The sequence below is a fragment of the Falco punctatus genome, assembly GCF_963210335.1.
Source record: "Falco punctatus genome assembly, chromosome: 1".
Classification (NCBI taxonomy): domain Eukaryota; kingdom Metazoa; phylum Chordata; class Aves; order Falconiformes; family Falconidae; genus Falco; species Falco punctatus.
Window position 1 is genome coordinate 101,053,213 of NC_137580.1, and position 17,449 is coordinate 101,070,661.

A 17,449-nucleotide genomic window follows, 5' to 3' on the forward strand; every position below is an offset into this window, starting at 1 on the left:
CCAGGAGAAAGGGGTAAAAAATGCCCGGCTCCTGCAGGAAATCTCTGGAAGCCCCGTGGCAGTGGTGCTGGGGCTGCTGCCTGTGTGCGGACACATTGTGCGAGGGACAGCTGGGGGCAGGGGTGTCACCGGGGGGCACTGGGGCTTTTGGGAAGAGGTTTTCTTCCCTGGGATGGGGGGATCCCTGACCTGGATACGAGGACAGGGTGCAGGTTCTGTGGCCCCTCGGAGACCCTGCAGAGCCTTTGGCGTGGCTGGGGAGTGTGCCAGCAGGGACACTGGGAGAGCAGATGGCAGCAGGGTGAGAGAAGGGGACAGTCCTGTCCTTCAGGGGACGCCTGCCAGGGTTTGGGTGTCTCAGCAGCAAGTCACAGGGTGTCAGCGCCTGGTTGGGGGCCAGCGGAGCCCCATGTTGTGGGGCTGGGTTGCTCAGTGCTCCCTGCCTTGCCGGATGCCGCTGGCTCTGCCGTGCCCAGGGTGCCCTCCCAGGAGTGGGTTGCCTGCCCAGCGGCACACGTGACAGAGCCCTGTGGACCCACCAAAATACCGGCAGCTGGGTGTACAGCAAGTGGAGCTGACGATTCCCCCCTGCCGGGGTTCTGGCTGCTATAGTGAATGCCAAAATCAGGGAAGAAATGGCTTTTCCCTTCTGTTGGCACTGGCTGGGACTAGGCAGGATCCAGGCCGCATGTTCACACACTTCATCCTGCCGGTGTGGGGTTCTTCCATCCATTTGTTTGGGGACTGTCCCCCAGGATCCCCATCTTTCCCCCCGCTGCTGCTTGCCCATGGCAGGGAGCCTGGCAGGTCACTCAGAGGCCGCAGGGTACAGAGCATCACTTGCCCCATGGCGTGCATGGTCTGGTGCACGTGTGTGCATCTGCATCACACAGGGCTGTGCCCAGGGGTGGGAAGGGTTTGGGCTTGACGATTGCTCCCACTGGTGCACGGGAGGGTGTCCCCAGGGAGAGGGTGGCCAGCGCAGGGAGCAGCTGCCCCTCTGGCCGGGTGGGTGCCAGCCTGCAGCCCTGTGGGGTGCCCAGCGTGGGATGCTCCCAGGATGGACCCCTCCACCTGCTCGCCAGCCCATCCGACCCCAGCACTGGCATCCCTTTGAAATCGAAGCCACTGGCCTTTCACACCAGCTATTCCTGTGAAATTCTTCAGGAAGGGAAAATTATCCCCCCGGATCCCTGCAGGGCTGTGCCATCACCCTCCCTCCGGGCTGGTAGAGAGAGCATGGGGTGCTGCGGGGCCCAGGGTTGCCCTGGGCACAGCTGGTGGCCCGTTCCTACTACTTGGGTTTCCCTCCATGCCCCCATGTCTGCCTGCGGACCTGACGCTGGGGTGAGCTGGGACCACGGAGGCTCTGTGGGCTCAGTGGGGCAGAGCCTGCTAGGGAGGGGGAGGGGCAAGGGCAGCACAGCTGGCATGGGGTCCCTCGCCACCCCACAGCAAGTCCTGCCTGCCTCGGCTAAGGCGCGACAGAACAGCACCCACGGTCCCCTCTGCAGCTGCATCACCCTCCCGCCTAATCCATTGCCCTGCCTCTATTGCCCCATCCCCCATCCTACTGCCACATCCCCTGCCCTGTTGCACCCTCCCCATCTCTGTTGCCCTCTGCCTAGCTCCATCAACCCCTTCCCAGCTCCATCACTCCCTCCTCTGCTCCATCACCCCCTCCTTGGCTCCATTGCCCCCCTCCCAACTCCATCACCTCCTCTACTCCACTGCTCTATCCCCCCCTTTACTGCCCCCTCTCCTGCTCCATCGCCCCCTTCTCTACTCCATCGTTCCCTCCCCTGCTCCATCACCCTCTCCCCAGCTCCATCGCCCCCTCCGTGGCTCCCGCCGGGGCTGTCCCCATCACTGGTGCCAAGAGGGATTCCCCCAAACCCTGTAACCCAGGAAGGACCCATCCATGGCTGGGCAAGAGGGGCATAGCTACAGTCTCTCTTTACCCCAGGATGGTAGCGGGGGATTTTTCTCCACCCGTGGCCCTTCCTGCTCTCCTTCCCCCTCCTCTTGCTGAGGCTCTTGCACAGGTTTGCAGGCGCTGTTGACGGGAAGAAAGGAAATGGGGCAAAGCTGCTGCCAGGAACCACAGGCTCCCAGGCTCCGGCGATACAGCCCCACTCCACCGTCCTGGCCGCTTCCCGGGCAGGATTTCTGTGCAGCCTCTGTGAGCCCTTTCTTCCAGATATTGATATTGGATTCCCAGCCCAGGGCCACTTCCAAGGCTGTAAATCTGCTGTGTTGCTCTACCTGGTGTTCTTGTTTTCACTGCAAGGCTTCCAGACCTGCTGGAGATCTCGGCTTCTGTGCGTGGCTGTGATGTCCCCATCCCGGTGGTGAGCACTGTGCTGTCCCCAGAGCATCGACGTACCCCGGAGGTACAGGCAGGGGCAGGCAGGTTGCTCCCCAGCAGGCACAGGCAGTGCCGCAATGGAAGGGCAAGACTTGGCCATGGACTGGGATGCTGGTGGCATCCCCCCCTGTGCACCACTGCGGGGGGGATGAAGGTCTGGGAAGGGCTCCATGGGCTCTTTGCTGTCCCCACTGCAGGTCCCTGGGGCTTGGGCAGGGCTTGGGCACCCCATGGAGCATCCAAGGAGGGTGTTGGGGTAGGGGAGGAGCACCCCAGGGTCTGGGGCGGAGATGAGGGGTGGCCGCTCCTCTATGTTAAAAGGAGCCCCTTGACTCTGAAAATCCGTGTGTTGCTTTTGGCTGAGCTGTGTAACCTCCTGCCAAGAGCAACAGTTTTACATATTAAAGCAAAATTAAATTAAAAGACATTTATTTGTGCGTTTGCCCCCCGTTAACCCTTTGCAGCCCAGGCGGCAGGGTTGGGAGGTAGGAGGGCACCGATGGGGCTGAACTAGGATGGTGGGGTTGGCACCCCGGGGTCCCATCCAGCCCCTGCCTGTGGGCCTGGCTGTGCCTGCTGCCCGCCCGGCCCCAGCGCTGGCTGCCCAGTGATGGTGCTGTTTGTTGGAGACGTTTGGGTGTTTCCAAGCTTTCCTCAGCAAACAGCTCCCTTTAGGACAGCCTTGGTGGCAGGAGCTGGGCTTTAGGGTGCCCTGGAGCGGTGGCAGTCCCTCACCCCAAGCAGGACATGCATCCTGGGGCTGGGGGTGGATGGGATGAGTCACCCCAGGGACAGGTCCCAGCACCCAACGGGTATCACTGCCATCCCCACCGCGGCAGACACAGCTGTGGCTGCTAGCTCACCTGTGGGTGACAATTTGCCCCCAAACCTGTGTCCACAGCACAAAATACCCCAACCCCACCCAGTTCTTAGAGCACACAAGGAGGAGCATGGCCTTAACGCAGGGTATGAAGCCCCCTGGAGCTGGCTGCTGCTCCGTGTCATCTGGGCACGCAGGATGGTGCTTTCTGGCCCCACACCCCCAGAACTTGTGGCCAGAGCCCCCTCCGGCACCCCAAATCACCCCTTTCCCAGGGTCCCGGTGCCAGGGGAGCAGTTGCCCAGTGCTAGAGGGAAATTCCAGGGTGACAGCTTATCTCCTGCACCATTACACCAACTGATAAGCGGCTACCCTGGAATTTCCTTATAGTGCTGAACTGGGATGTTTAAATAATGTATGGCCGGGGTGGCAGCAGGGGCGGGTGATTAGGGGCCGCGTTGACAGGTTGTTATGTTGTTACTAAAGAAATTGCAGGGCTGTGAGAATGCTTGGGAACGGCGCGGCGCCTGCCCCCCTGGCCCGTGCCCGTACCCGCCGCCAGCCCCGACAGGCACCGGTGCCGGGTGTCCCAGTGGGGCACCTCAGGGACCTTACCCCAGCTGCCCCGGGACAGCTGAGCCGCTGGTCCCCTCCCTCTGCACATGGGTGCTGGGGATGGCACAGAGCACCCTGTGCCGGCACCCCAGGGCCCGACGGGGGATCGGCAGCTCCCGGACACGGGACGCAGCTGGTGGCATCCTGGGAAGATGGCATGTACAGCAAAGCCCATCCCCAGGGGTGCTGCCACCCCCAGCTGGCCTGAGCGCCCTTGGGTTCTACAGCTGGGCACCCTCAGCTCCCCCTTGCCCCCGGCACAGGTGATCTGTCATCCTGCAGGTGGGACACCGGATTTTGGGGGCTGGTAGCACCAGCTCAGCCACGCTGACTTGTATCATCACCCAGGAGCTGCCCTGGCCTCGCACATCACCGGTGTCACCAGGCAAAGGGCACAGGGCACTGCCCAGGGACATGGCTCCCCCAGTCCATGTGCCGGGGCTGAGCCACCTCCCATGACCCCCACTGTCTCATCACGGCCCCCCAGCCCCATGGGTGCTGGCCCCCTCTCTGCTCCGTGTGGGGTTTCCCGGTTCTCAGCAGCCAGACTAAAGTGGCACTTTTTGTCCCCAGGCTGGGGACCAACCCACTGGACTGCAGGCTGGGGACCAACCCACTGGACTGCAGGCAGGAGGATTCCTGGGGGCTGCTCCCCGCCCCCCCGCCCCGTGGCCTGCCAGACCAGTTGCTGTTGTGCGACATGCCTGGCACATGCACCCCACAGCCACACACACCGTGTGCACCATGGCCCAAGTGCACACCATGGTCCAAGTGTGCACCATGTTGCCGGTGCTCCCAGAAGCAGGTTCAGCCCGGCAGCACCCTGGTGCGCCTGGGGCACTGGCAAGGCCACGCGTGTTCCTGTGCCCAGGTGTTGGGGTGTGTGTGCACATGGCTGGCCCCACGGGTGTGCAGGGCCACAATCTGTGCTGTGCCAGGCTGCGGGTGGGTCTGTACATGTGTGTGTGAGCGCATGTGGGCATGTACATACGTGCACAGACATGCACATGTATGTGTGCATGTGGGACTGTGGGAGGGCATGTGCAAGTGTGTGTCTGTGCATATGCATGTGCACATGCCTGTGCCCGCTGGGTGTGTGTCTGCGTGTGAGGGCATGTGGTGGTGCAGGCGGTGCAGGTGGTGCAGGCGGTGCAGGGGATGCAGGGGGTGCAGGGGGTGCGGAGTTGGGGTGGGGGGCTGGGGCGGGGTGCGGGTGCAGGCATGGGCTGTGATGGTGCGGGAGGGTCCGGACGTGCGCCCCACAGCCGGGGGGGCTGGGCAGGGGCAAGCCCCGGGGCCCCGTGCTGGGGTGTCCCCCGCGGGTGCCCCGCGCCGGGGTGCTGCAGGTGCTGCGGCTGCGGGTCCCGGTGCGGGTGCGGGTCTCGGTGGGGTCCCGCTCTGGCTGCGGGTGCCGGTAGGGTCCCGCTGCGGCTGCGCGTCCCCGCTGCGGGTCCCGACGCGGACCCCGGTGCGGAGCGGGGCGCCAGGCGGGGGTGCGTGCCCCGCGCGTGCCTGCGCGCCGGGGCGGGGGCCGGGGGCCGGTTACGCGCGCGGGCCCCGCCCCGGGAGGGGGCGTGGCCGCCGGCACCTCCCCGGGGGCGTGGCCGCGGGGCGTGGCGTGGCCGTCCCGGCCGGCGGGCGCTGCGCGGCGCGGCGCGGCCGGGGCTCGGCGGGCGCGGGGCGGCGCGGGGCGCTCGGCGGGGCCGCCGCCGCATGGCGCGCGGGGCCGGGGCCGCGGGCGGGGGGAGCTGCCCCGGCGCGGCGCCGGCGCCGCAGCAGCAGCAGCGGCGGCAGCGGGAGCGGCGGCGGCAGCGGCGGCAGCGGGCGGCCGGCCCGGGGGCGCGGGGGCGGCGGGGCCGGGCGATGGCGGCGCTGTAGCCGCGGGGCCGGGGCCGGGGCCGGCGATGGCGGCGGTGCGGCTGCGGCTGGCCCTGTCGGTGCTGTGGCAGCTGGCCGCGGCCGGGCGCGGGCTGGAGCTGGGGGGGCTGGAGGGGCCGCGGGGGCGCGCGGCGCGGTGCCAGCCCGTGGACATCCCCATGTGCCGCGGCATCGGGTACAACCTGACCCGCATGCCCAACCTGCTGGGCCACGAGAGCCAGCGCGAGGCCGCCCTGAAGCTGCACGAGTTCGCGCCGCTGGTGGAGTACGGCTGCCACGTCCACCTGCGCTTCTTCCTCTGCTCCCTCTACGCGCCCATGTGCACCGACCAGGTGAGCGCCAGCATACCCGCCTGCCGCCCCATGTGCGAGCAGGCCCGCCACAAGTGCGTCCCCATCATGGAGCAGTTCAATTTCGGCTGGCCCGAGTCGCTCGACTGCGGCAGGCTGCCCACCAAGAACGACCCCAACGCCCTCTGCATGGAGGCCCCCGAGAACGCCTCGGCCACGGAGCCCCACAAGGGTCAAGGCATGCTGCCCGTGGCTCCCCGGCCCTGGCCGCCGGGCGCTGCTGAGGGCCGCGGACCCAACAGCCTGGGGGCCTGTGACAACCCCGAGAAGTTCCAGTACGTGGAGAAGAGCCTCTCCTGCGCGCCCAGGTGCTCCCCCGGTGTGGACGTCTACTGGTCCCGGGAGGACAAGGACTTTGCCTTCATCTGGATGGCCGTCTGGTCCACCCTCTGCTTCGTCTCCACCGCCTTCACCGTCCTCACCTTCCTGCTCGATCCCCACCGCTTCCAGTACCCTGAGAGGCCAATCATCTTCCTCTCCATGTGCTACAATGTCTACTCTGTGGCCTTCATCATCCGCTCGGTGGCAGGGGCCGAGAACATTGCCTGCGACCGGGAGAATGGCGAGCTCTACATCATCCAGGAGGGGCTGGAGAGCACGGGCTGTACCATTGTCTTCCTCATCCTCTACTACTTTGGCATGGCCAGCTCGCTCTGGTGGGTCATCCTCACCCTCACCTGGTTCCTGGCCGCTGGGAAGAAGTGGGGACACGAGGCCATTGAGGCCCACAGCAGTTACTTCCACATGGCTGCCTGGGGCATCCCGGCCATGAAGACCATTGTCATCCTCACCATGCGGAAGGTGGCAGGGGATGAGCTCACAGGGCTGTGCTACGTGGGGAGCATGGACGTCAGCGCCCTGACTGGCTTCGTCCTCATCCCCCTCTCCTGCTACCTGGTCATTGGCACCTCCTTCATCCTCACAGGCTTCGTCGCCCTCTTCCACATCCGGAAGATCATGAAGACGGGTGGCACCAACACGGAGAAGCTGGAGAAACTGATGGTGAAGATTGGAGTCTTCTCTATCCTCTACACCGTCCCGGCCACCTGTGTCATCGTCTGCTACTTCTATGAGCGGCTGAACATGGATTACTGGAACCTCAGGGCCCTGGAGCGCGGCTGCCTGCACCTCCCCGGCCGGCGCGCTGCCAACTGCTCCTTGGAGGCCTCGGTGCCCACCGTGGCTGTCTTTATGCTAAAGATTTTCATGTCGCTGGTGGTGGGCATCACCAGTGGCGTGTGGGTGTGGAGCTCCAAGACGCTGCAGACCTGGCAGAGCCTGTGCAACAGAAAGCTGGGCGTGAGGACGAGGGGCAAGCCCTGCAGCGGGGTGAGCTGTGGCGGGGTGCACTGCCACTACAAAGCCCCCACAGTCATGCTGCACATGACCAAGACAGACCCGTATCTGGACAACCCGACGCACGTCTAGAGCGGGGGTTGCCCCCTCCCTGGGGACGGCATGCCGGGGGAAGCCGGCCTCACGGGTAAGGGGCGAGGGGATGCTCATGGAGGTGAGGGCAGAGGCTGAGTGGCGGTGGGAGGGGGCACGCACACTGGTTTGGGGTGGTGAGGCCCGCGGGACCCCCCTGGCACTGCTCGACCCTGACAAGTAGCTGCTTTTTCCTAGAGGTTGTTTTGTTGTTGCTGTTGCCAAATCCAGTGACTCTTCTAATGCTTTCTTTTGGGAGGGGGGCGGGGGGGTGGCGGGGATGGGGCAGGGAGGGGAATAATCCAATTCGTGTTTATTTAATTCTGTAATTTATTTTAGATTATTTTTTTTTTAATCATTAGCTGCGAGGAATGGAAAAAACAATAAACCCCTGGATGTGTTATTTCAACCGAGCCTGGTGCTGTTTGAAGGAGTTCGAGGGGGTCAAGAGCAGCCCCATGGGAGCCCCTCCCAGCTTGGCGGGTTGGGGCCGTGGTCCCCATGGCACGTGTGTGGCGGTCCTGGGGGCTCTCGTGCTGGCAGAAAGGAGCGTGCCGTGCCGGGGTGCCTCCGGTGGGAGCATGGCACCGGGGGAGGCTCCCAGTGTCCAGCTCCCCTGTGGCTTCCCCGAGGCCGGTTCTGGCACCCGCTGCCTCCTGGCCGAGGAGGAGGGTTTTCCTGCGCTGTCACGTAACGAATCATGTTTTCCACTCCACGCTCTGTAGGTGATTTGTGTCGGTGCCATCTGCTGCTGGGGCCTCGGTGCCAGGGCGAGGGGGCCTCGGCGCTCCGGCACCGGGGCACGGCACCAGGGCACGGCAGGCCAGGAGCCGGGGTGATGGGCTGGGGACAAGGGACCTCGGGGCACAGAGGGCTCAGCTTTGATGTCCCACACAGAAGCCTGAGGTGTGGGTAATGGAAACTTCTGGGCAGCTTTATTTATCCCCTGCTCCAGTTACAATCCCAGCTTGCCTTCCCCATTGTCCGGAGGGAAATTCAAGCCTCAGCTGGTGTTGCTGGGGCTGGTGGGGGGAGCCAGGACTGTCCTCTCCACGCTGGGCAGCAGCGGTGGGTGTCCCTGGGCTGGGTGGCTCTGCCGGGGGCTCGGCAGTGGGGGCTGCTGCCCACCCTGCCCTGAGACACCTCGGCTCGGGGGAGCCAGCCCGTCTCTGGAGGGTTTGAGGGGCTGGTTTGCCCGCTGCCCCACGGGACGTGCAGGGGGCTCCCAGTGCCGGGGAGGAGTGAGAGATGGGCTTTGCCCCACGGTGGGCAGGGCGCTGTAGCAGGGACACAGGCTCAGACTTGTCCATCACCTAATTGCCTGCTAATTAGCCAGCATGCAGGCTGGGACGGTGCTGGGCCCCAGTGAGGGTCTCAGGGGCCCCCGTCCCTCTCCACTAGGGAGCAATAAGCCAGCGAGGGACCCGCCTTTGATCACCCAAATTAGCACCTGCTGCCTGCCCACACCAACAGCCCTTGGCCCTTGCCCCAGCAAAGCCCTTGCAGCGCAGAGCCCCGTGTCAGGGCTGCAGCCAAAGGAGGTGCAAGACCCCCCCCACCCCGAGCCAGAGGTGGCGGCAGGGGCTGGGTGCAGTGGCCCCTCGCCTGCAGCCGCACCGCGCTGGGGCTTTGTGCTGCCATGATTGATGTGAAGCGCCTTTCATCCACCCCCCACGCCCGGGGGTGCCGGGATGGCGGGAGAAGTGACTGATCTGAGAAAAGCCTTGGCCTCCCCCCGGAGCCAGCCCGGCAGCTGAGGTGCGAAGGAGCCCACGGTGGTGGCGGTGGGATGCTGTGGGGCTCGCGCCTGATGTGGGGTGCTGGGGGGCAGGCATGTCCCTGGCTGGGCCAGTGGGCACCCAGCCCCTTCCCCAGGCTGGTGGTGGTGCCAGGGCAGGGACCCCCCTGGGCTCCCACCGCTGGGGGGGCTGCAGCCACACGGGTTCCCCGCAGCTGCCACGGGAGGATTTGTTTGGGCAGGTAAAAGGGCAGTGACCTGGGGCGAGGGAGTCAATATTGGCTGGGGACGGGCTCCAAAGTCCAGCCCGGGGAGCCGGGCACGGCGCGGGGAGGGGGTGCAGGGCTGCTCGCTGTGCTGGACCCCCGCCCCGCGGCGCTGGGTCCGGAGCCAGCTCGGTGCCCCATCGGCTCGCAGGCCAGACCCCTGGCAGGGTGGCGGTGCTGGGGCACCCGGTGGGGACCGCCGGCCCTTGAGCACCCCGGCACCTGCCAAGCAGCTCCGGCCTCAAGCGCTCGCCCAGATAACCGGCCCTGCCAGGCCCCAGCTATTGGCTGTGGGGCGGCCGCCGGCGCCGGACCACCACCCACTATCAGCCCCGGCAGCCCGGCTGGCTCCAGCAGAGCCAGCACCGAGCTGCCGGGCATGGCTGGCCCCACTGGGGAGGTGGCTCGTCCACAGAGACTGCCCCGAAGCAGAGCTGCCCTTTGGAAGGGCTCTGTGCCAGGGGACACCAGCTGTCCCCTTGTCACAGCTGCTTTCAACCCTGTGCCGGGAGGCTCAGCCTTCCCCTGTATCCCCCGGCCCCAAGACCATCCCTGCATCCCCTCTCCATCCTACGTGGAGCAGCCCCTAAGGCAGCCAAGCACGGGCCACGGCAGGGCCGGGGCAGCTGTAGAAGCCCCTCTGCAAGGGGCAGGCTGGGCTCAGCGTTGTCCTCTCCCTGCAGGAGCAGCCCCCCAGTTCGGGCACCGCTGCCACGGCTGCCCATGCCCAGTGCTAGCAGGAGGGGCAGCTAGCGAGGGCCGGCACTGGGCGAGAGCGGGCTCAGAGCACCCCAAGGTCCAGCTGAGCATGGAGAGGTCACGCCTGGTGCCCTCCACACTCACTGAGCTGTGGACATGACCCCCTCCCCCCCGCCCCCACAAAGTTTCCAGTAGCAGCAGAAGGGAAGCTGCTGTACTCTGGGAACATGCTAAAAATCCCAGGCTGTTAATCGGTTAATAATAATTAAGCCTTGAAGAAGCCAAGGGGGGACCAAGCTCAAGGCTCCTCGCCTGCTGCACCCCTGCGCCTCCTCCTGAGGCCATGCTGGAGCCCCAGAGAGCAGGGGTGCCCCACGGGGGCTTGGTGGTGGCCAGCCTCCACGAGGTGGTGGGTACAGCTGGACGGGTGCCTCCCCCTGCCCACAGTGCCAGGGGGCAGCAGGGCCACAGCTGCCTGCCAGCCCCACGCTCGCGCCTGCCAGGTGTGGGGACGGTATTTATAGCCCCTGCCCAGGACACTAATGCCATGCAGGGGCTGCTATAAAAAGCAAGTCTCCAAAAAGGTCTTGGAGCAGATGCTGGTGTGAGGTCTCCACACTGGGGCCTGGAAACGTCCCAGCCTGAGTCACACTCTGATTCACCCAGGTCCTGCTGCATGCCCAGCAAACCAACCAGCTCTTGCGGATAGGGGATGAGGCTTCTCTAGGGAAAGCAGCATCTGTCGCCAAGGGCTTCGAGCCCTGAAACCCATCAAGGGATTTCCTCTGTCCAGCAGAGCTAGACCTGGCTGGAGGGCTCCCAGCTCAGCTCCTGAGCAAGGAGTACGATGAACACACCCAAGAATCCATCAGCCTCCTCGCAGTGCAGCACTGGTTCACCACCTCCCCAGCCCATCCTGCCTTTGAAGCTCACCATGTCAGAGCACCCAGCACATCCCCGTTAGGCTGCGGGGAGCAGGGTGGCGGGCTGGGAGCTGTGCCTTCAGACCCTGCAGGAACAGTCCTTGCTAATCTCTGAGCTGCAGCCAACAAAGCTGTGGTTGCAAAACACACATTAACAAAACAAGGGAAGCAGTTTTGATGGCTGTTCAGCCAGGCAATGCTGGGGTGAAAAAAAGGAGACATTTCAGCTTTCCCATTACCCCCCCCACCCAGTATTCCCTTCAGGTGAGCTACCCAGTGCCACCCTCCCCGCTGTAGCAGGAGGACCAGTCAACCCCAGGACTGCTCCTGCATCCTTGGTGACTTCCCCCTGCCCAGGGGCAGAAGAGCACAGCCCCGCGATGGACAGGGCCAGCTCGGAGCACACATGCCCGCACCAGCACGGTGCCTCCTGCCCGGCCCAGCTCGGGGAAAGGGCAGCACGGCTGCAGCAGCAAGGCACAACCCAGCTGCCATACTGGGAACAAAGGCAGGCCCAGGGGGTGGTACAGCCAGACCTCAGTAGGAGGCTTAAAAGATGGTTCTTTGGAGTCGTTAGCTGACCTGACCCAGACTCGCTGTTGCCTCGACCCCTTGGCCCTGTGGCTCCGTTTCCCTTCAGAAGGCAGCAATGTCACGTCTGACGGGGGCTCTGGGGAAGGCAGAGGCGAGACGTCGCAGACAGTACCACACGAACACTGGGTGCCCACAAAGGACTCGCTGCAAGCCAGTTTTACAAACACAAGTACATAATGTTTATTTTTAACTTTCCAATTTATTACAAGTACAGCCCTTAGCAGAAACCCCCTCCCCCCCAAATGACATTTATTTAAAAAAAACCTTACAGTTCCAAAGGTTTCACCATGTAGGACCTGCAGAAAATGTTCTCTATGAACAGGACAAAACAAAGCCTCTGAAGGGGACGTGTGAAATACAAATGTCAGTGCTATTCTGTGGGGCAGGGGCTGAGGCTGGGGAGAGGTGAAGAGGGAAGTGGCTGGAAACCTGCCTAGTCTCTGCAGCCATCAACAGTCCAGAACTGAAACAAATACCTGTTAAAAAAATCCTAGAAAGTTCATAAAACTAGGCCGCAATTTTTCATCAATAATTCTTTTCTTCTCAAATCACAGGATCTGCAACATTGGCTTTTACTTTTCTGTTACAAAACCAGTATAAAGCAGCCCTGTGGCTGGTTTGTTCCAAATTGGACTTGTATAATAAAAAGTTTGAGCCCTGATTGTATGATCAAAACCTGTCATGACGGAGAGGGAAAGGCGATGAAAAAACACTGACTTTTCTCTAAGAAAAAGGCGTCTCTTGGGCGGCAGGACCCACTGCTGGGGCTGCGGCAGAGCAGCCTCCCAGCAGGATCAGGCTGGTCAGCCAGTGCAGGACGGTCCTCGCAGCGCTGGGGGAGTGCGAGGGAGGCGAGCTAGGGAAGGTATTACTATAAAACATGGTGAGAGCGTGGCTAGAGAGGGACTGGGAGACCCCCCCCCCCCAACAATTCCCCCGGTGTAACTCCAGCTACTGGTAGGAAAATTAATTTTTAAGAGGGGGAAAATATAAAGCAAACACAATTTCATATAAACTGTACATGTGCCAAAGCAAGACAACGGTATCTTACAGGTGTTCTTTGTACAAGATCACAGCTAGAAACAAGCCACTTTTAACTAGAAAATTAATTTAAAAAGTTACACAGAACATGTTTCTGCTGCTCCCCTTGCCCTGGAGCTCCCTACAGGGTGTGCAGAAAACCACGCTCTCTGGTATGCTTCTGGCACTCGGTTCATCCAAGGGGCTACGTGATTGTGTGCTGTTCAAGGTGAGCAGGGAAGCCATCTGCCTCCTCTTTGCCGTGTACATGTGAAGATCTGAGCTCAGAAGAACCCTCTTTGGAGCGCAACCTCCAGAGATTGCTCGCCGAGAAGAGAGAGAGGGAAAAAGCAAGAGCACCTCGAAGCCAATTGTGTTAGGATGCTGGTGAAAGCTGTATCTCCATAAATGTAAGTGCTTGCTTGCCCTATGCAGCCCTTCAACTGGGGGCTCAAAATTAACACCATATAAATATATACATACAAGAACTAGCAGCCCATTGGCCTGATCACACCCAGCCCTTCGGTGAAGCAATATGATCCCTCCCCGCGCCAGCTCAAGGCTGGTTTCACATCACAGGCCGCAGACGGCAGAGGTGGCAGAGGTCCCACCGTGCTCCGGCGCTGGCTGCTTGCAGAGGGGAGGAAGCAGCTCGTCCCAAGGAAGCTGACAGCGCCTGAGCTGGCACAGGCTTTGTGCTCCCCTGCCCAGCCCTGCCCCTTGCCCTCCCACCTTCCCCTCCTAGCAGGACAGGCTCCTGAAGAGCTTTGTGGCCTTTGCAGGAAGCAGTAAGTCATCTCCGCTCACTCAATGGATGACCAAATACTTGAGGAAACTGCAGAAAAATTTAAACTAGGACGGGCCCAAGGGAAAGGCTGGATTAATAGAGAAGTGCCTGCTGCTTCCCAACTCCCTCCAGACAACCGATCGGCAGCACCAGACGGCCTGCTCCAGCTCTGGCTCTCCCCCTAGTCTCCCCATCCCTCATTTCTTCCTTTTCCGACCCCGGGAATGTTCAAGGGGCTCTGACTCACTGTCCCCTTCCTGCTCCTCCAGTCCCTGGCACCTGGCAGAGAGCTTCTGGCATTTCCTGCGTGCATACGTGTGGCCAGGCAGGTGTTTGTGCACCATGTCAATCAAACACTGTTCCGTCTTCTCCAGGCAGGACAGTACGTGACTCCCATTCCGGTTGTAGCGCTCAGCGTTGGAGAACACCTGCTTGATGTCGGAGAGGAACTCCCGCACCGAGCGGTAATTGCCACAAGAGCACTTGCTCTGCATAGTCTGGAAGTCCATAGGGTTGCTGATGACCTCAAAGTAATCTTCAGCTTCCTCCGTGGTCACTGGCTCCCTGCCGAACGAAGAGCCACAAAGACAGGAGGAAAATGACGGCCCCAGCCACATGCAGTGCAGAGCTGTAGAGGAGCAAGAATCACCCCCACCCCCTTCGCTCAAGCAGCAGCCCTGACCCGCACCCCCACGGCGCCATAACAAGCCCAAGCAGCACCTCAACAGTGCTACAGTCATGTCAGCCCTGCGGTGGCCGCGGCATGACGACGGGAAGGACAGCAGCTTGTCCTTCTGCCCAGAGAGCTGGTCCAGGCACGGGGACTGACTTGTGGCAGGTATGGCTGCCTCCTCTCAGTCACTAGAGTGCCCTGCAAATCCTGGGGGCTGCAGAAAGCACCCATCCCACCCTCCCTCTCTTCGGTCCAGAGCCTATCGCCCTGTTACACCACCTCAGAAGGGCCCCACATCTTCAGTCCAGCAGAGGACTGAGAGAGCATGGTGGTTTCTTCTGGAGCAGCATCACTGCCTTCCTTCCCATCCATAACTTGCTTTTGAAACCCCATTCCTGCAGCCAGCGAGTGGATGCGGCAGGACTGCAGCACGGCCAACCCACACCTACACACTGCCTGCAGACAGTCCTGCGCCCACGGAGAAGGCTGCCACCTGCCCTCACCTGAAGGGCCAGCTAAAGCGGTACTTGATCAGCTTGCTGAGGATTTCCTCACACTTCTGCAACTCAAGGCTTTGGCGACGTGCCGTCTTCTTTGTTTGAAGGACCTGCCCACACAATGGATGCTGTTAAAAAACAGGGAACCACTACGGGCTTTAGTGTTCAGCAAACAGTTCTGAGGCCAAAGCAGCTAGTTCTTAGCAGAGCTTCTTTTCAATCCTCCTGCATACAAGCCAGTGTCTTAACGATTGGGGATATGTAGTACTGCTGCACAAAGTTCTAATCGTTCAAATGCAGTCATCTTCCACAATAATCAAGAGGCAAACCGCTCTGCTGCAGGACCTCTGATGGTAACAGCCAAGACAGACAGTGGCAGCTTGAGTTACAGAACAGGAGCCCCATCCAGAAGCTCTGGTGGGAATAACTCACAAGCAGCCCGTCTTTTCTCTGAGGGCAGCAAGCTTTTTCAAGATAGTTTCAAAGACAATATGGTCAAAACAAGCAGCCAAGGAATAAGCGAGTGAATTGGAGAGCATAAATTCCCTCTGCCCCCCTTCTCTGAGCCCCCGGCAGACAACATGCAAGAGGCAGAGGGAGAAAGCACTTGTGCTGCCGTACTGACACTGCAGAGCCAACCATGCCATTTTAAATACCAAAGAGCAGCTGATGCCTCGAGCACTGCTGTCCCGTACACAGGCTGAACACAAGGTCAGCCATTTGTCCTGGGATCCGCAGCAGGTCAGCCACCAGTACAGGGACATCCCCTCAGCTCGCAAGGCATCACTGCTTAGGGTACGTCAGATGATGGGAAGGCTCCGCAACACGGGGAACTATTCCTGACCCAGCTTTGCTCTCTTCCCAGGAAAAATGGTAAACGAAAATCTCCTCTTCCCCAAGTCAGTGTTTTGTCAGAGCCCCTGACCCAGTTCCAGTAAGATTTTCTCCACTTGAATATCCCTCTAGGCTGGCTGTGGTAGCCCATGCTTGCTGGTTTGGTTTCCCTCCAATCTGTAACGCAGACCAGCTAAAAGGACACTGCAGATCCACCAGCCAGCCCACCCACAACCAGCATAAGTAGCAGGGAGCCCAAAGATCACAATCAAGACCCCTCAAGAAGAGTGACAGGATATACCAGCACTACTAGTGCCAGTCAGTGGACAGATGGCAGATCTAGCAGAGGCTTGTGACGTGGCCCATAGGGCTAGAGTATCCTCACGTATCCCCTGTGGTGTGTCCCTCCCCAGGACAAACAGCACAGCACACTGCAGCGCCACCCCGCCTAGCGCGCACACATGCACAAAACTGCTCTGTTCAGGAGCATACAGTTTTATTTTTTAAATGTCAAGTGAAACCTAAACCAGCCAAATTATGTCCTAGAGGTTGGGGAGTGACCATACGGACAACAACTGTCAGAAAACAGCCAAGGCTGGGGAGCAAGGGTCCAACATTGCTGGCATTCTCTGACCATCCAGGACCCCCTCAGTCCTCCCACCTCTCTGCAGAGACATATGGATACTATTTAAAACCCTTTAACAAGCTGCAGGCTGCCTGCTACTCAAGGGGGACAATGTGTGAAAGCGGCTGGGGAAAGATGCCTGGCATATCTGCTCCATTTGTACTGGGCCCTTAAGGATATGCCTCCTTTGTTAACCCACCCCCAGCCCAGCCCGGGTTTCACAATATGATTCAGAGTATTTCTCTGGGAAGGGGAGGGAAGGAAGCATGACACCCGTTTCGTTTATAACTCATGATGTGAGCAGCCTCCGGGGAGCAATTTGGCTCTTACCAGCTCATCAATGTCTGCGCCGTTGACAGGTGCAGCCCGCTGCCGGGGTCCCCTGGCAGGGTGCAGTGACTGCTTCTTCCTTTGGTGCCTCCCCTGCCTCGAGGAGTACATGGCTGTGCTCTGCTTGCCCCGGGCTGCCTTCCTGGGTCTCACTGAAACACATAAATCATGAACTCAGAGGAATGGGTTAACCTGGAAGCAGATCACAAGCCCTTTGCCCAGCCACTACGCACCAGGCAGAGACTGGCTTACAGTATAGAGGAGCTAGTGAACCCACGGACGACTGCAACAGCCCAGCTTCGTCAGCCCGTGCTCACTCAACACATGCTCACGTCAGCTGTGCTTGATACCATTTCCAGATGAGATAAGTGGGTAATCGCCTCCCGTCCAAGAAGAGGCCATTGCTGTCTGGCAACAGCCCTCTACTGAAGGGTGGTCACACACACCAGCCAACAGCACTGGCAGATTGTCAGCTCCAAGGGAGACCTAGGAGCTTCCAGCTTCTCTGCTGCAGGTAAGGCTGGCCCAGGGCTGTAACAGCAAGCCCCTCTGCCTGCAGGGCCAAGTGCCGAGAGTGATGCATGAAGACTCAAGGGAGGGCAGGGGAAGTAATGCAAGGACAACTGTCTCAAACATAACTGCAACATCCCTTCTGAAAGCACCGGGAGCAGAAACTTGCAGTTTCCCCTGTTTCCGGCTCCTCACTGGTTCGGGGATGGACGCTTTACCAAGCATTTACAAGTGACCCACAAAGTGGGATAAGCCAGTTGCTAAGCCCCCCCTGAAAAGTGAACCTTGTGCAGGGGAAGTGTCGAGTTACTGCAGTCAGAAGCTGCTCCATGTGCAAGTGGGAAACAATGGAATTTTATTCCTCAGGACCAGGGCTGCTGCATTATATCCCACAGAAAGGCCCCCGCCTGTTTGTTAGTCTGCCTGTCAGACCTTCACACTGATAAAAATGCAAGTGTGCTGACACACTCCCTTGTCTTAAGTTTCTTTCATGA

The 17,449-nt window shown here is 60.9% G+C and overlaps 2 protein-coding genes across 4 annotated transcripts in view; one reads left to right on the top strand and one right to left on the bottom strand.

Moving 5' to 3' along the window:
• The first annotated feature begins 5,616 nt into the window (after positions 1–5,616).
• FZD9 (frizzled class receptor 9) lies at positions 5,617–7,868 on the top strand. Its single transcript, XM_080388874.1, has one exon. It carries the CDS (start codon positions 5,708–5,710, stop codon positions 7,457–7,459), a length of 1,752 nt encoding a protein of 583 aa, XP_080245000.1. The 5' UTR covers positions 5,617–5,707; the 3' UTR covers positions 7,460–7,868.
• A 4,063-nt stretch (positions 7,869–11,931) lies between these two features.
• BAZ1B (bromodomain adjacent to zinc finger domain 1B) overlaps positions 11,932–17,449 on the bottom strand; it is a 50,408-nt gene continuing 44,890 nt past the window's right edge. Inside the window, exons 17-19 of one of the 3 annotated variants that reach the window (XM_080388764.1) lie at positions 16,446–16,597; positions 14,663–14,766; positions 11,932–14,050 (exon numbers count right to left, since the gene is read on the bottom strand). In XM_080388764.1, coding sequence (XP_080244890.1) covers positions 13,684–14,050; positions 14,663–14,766; positions 16,446–16,597 — 623 coding nt within the window. In that variant the 3' untranslated portion in view covers positions 11,932–13,683. Of the gene's footprint in view, positions 14,051–14,662; positions 14,785–16,445; positions 16,598–17,449 lie in introns of those variants that run through there. The other 2 variants (XM_080388763.1, XM_080388765.1) reach the window with 2 other exon arrangements.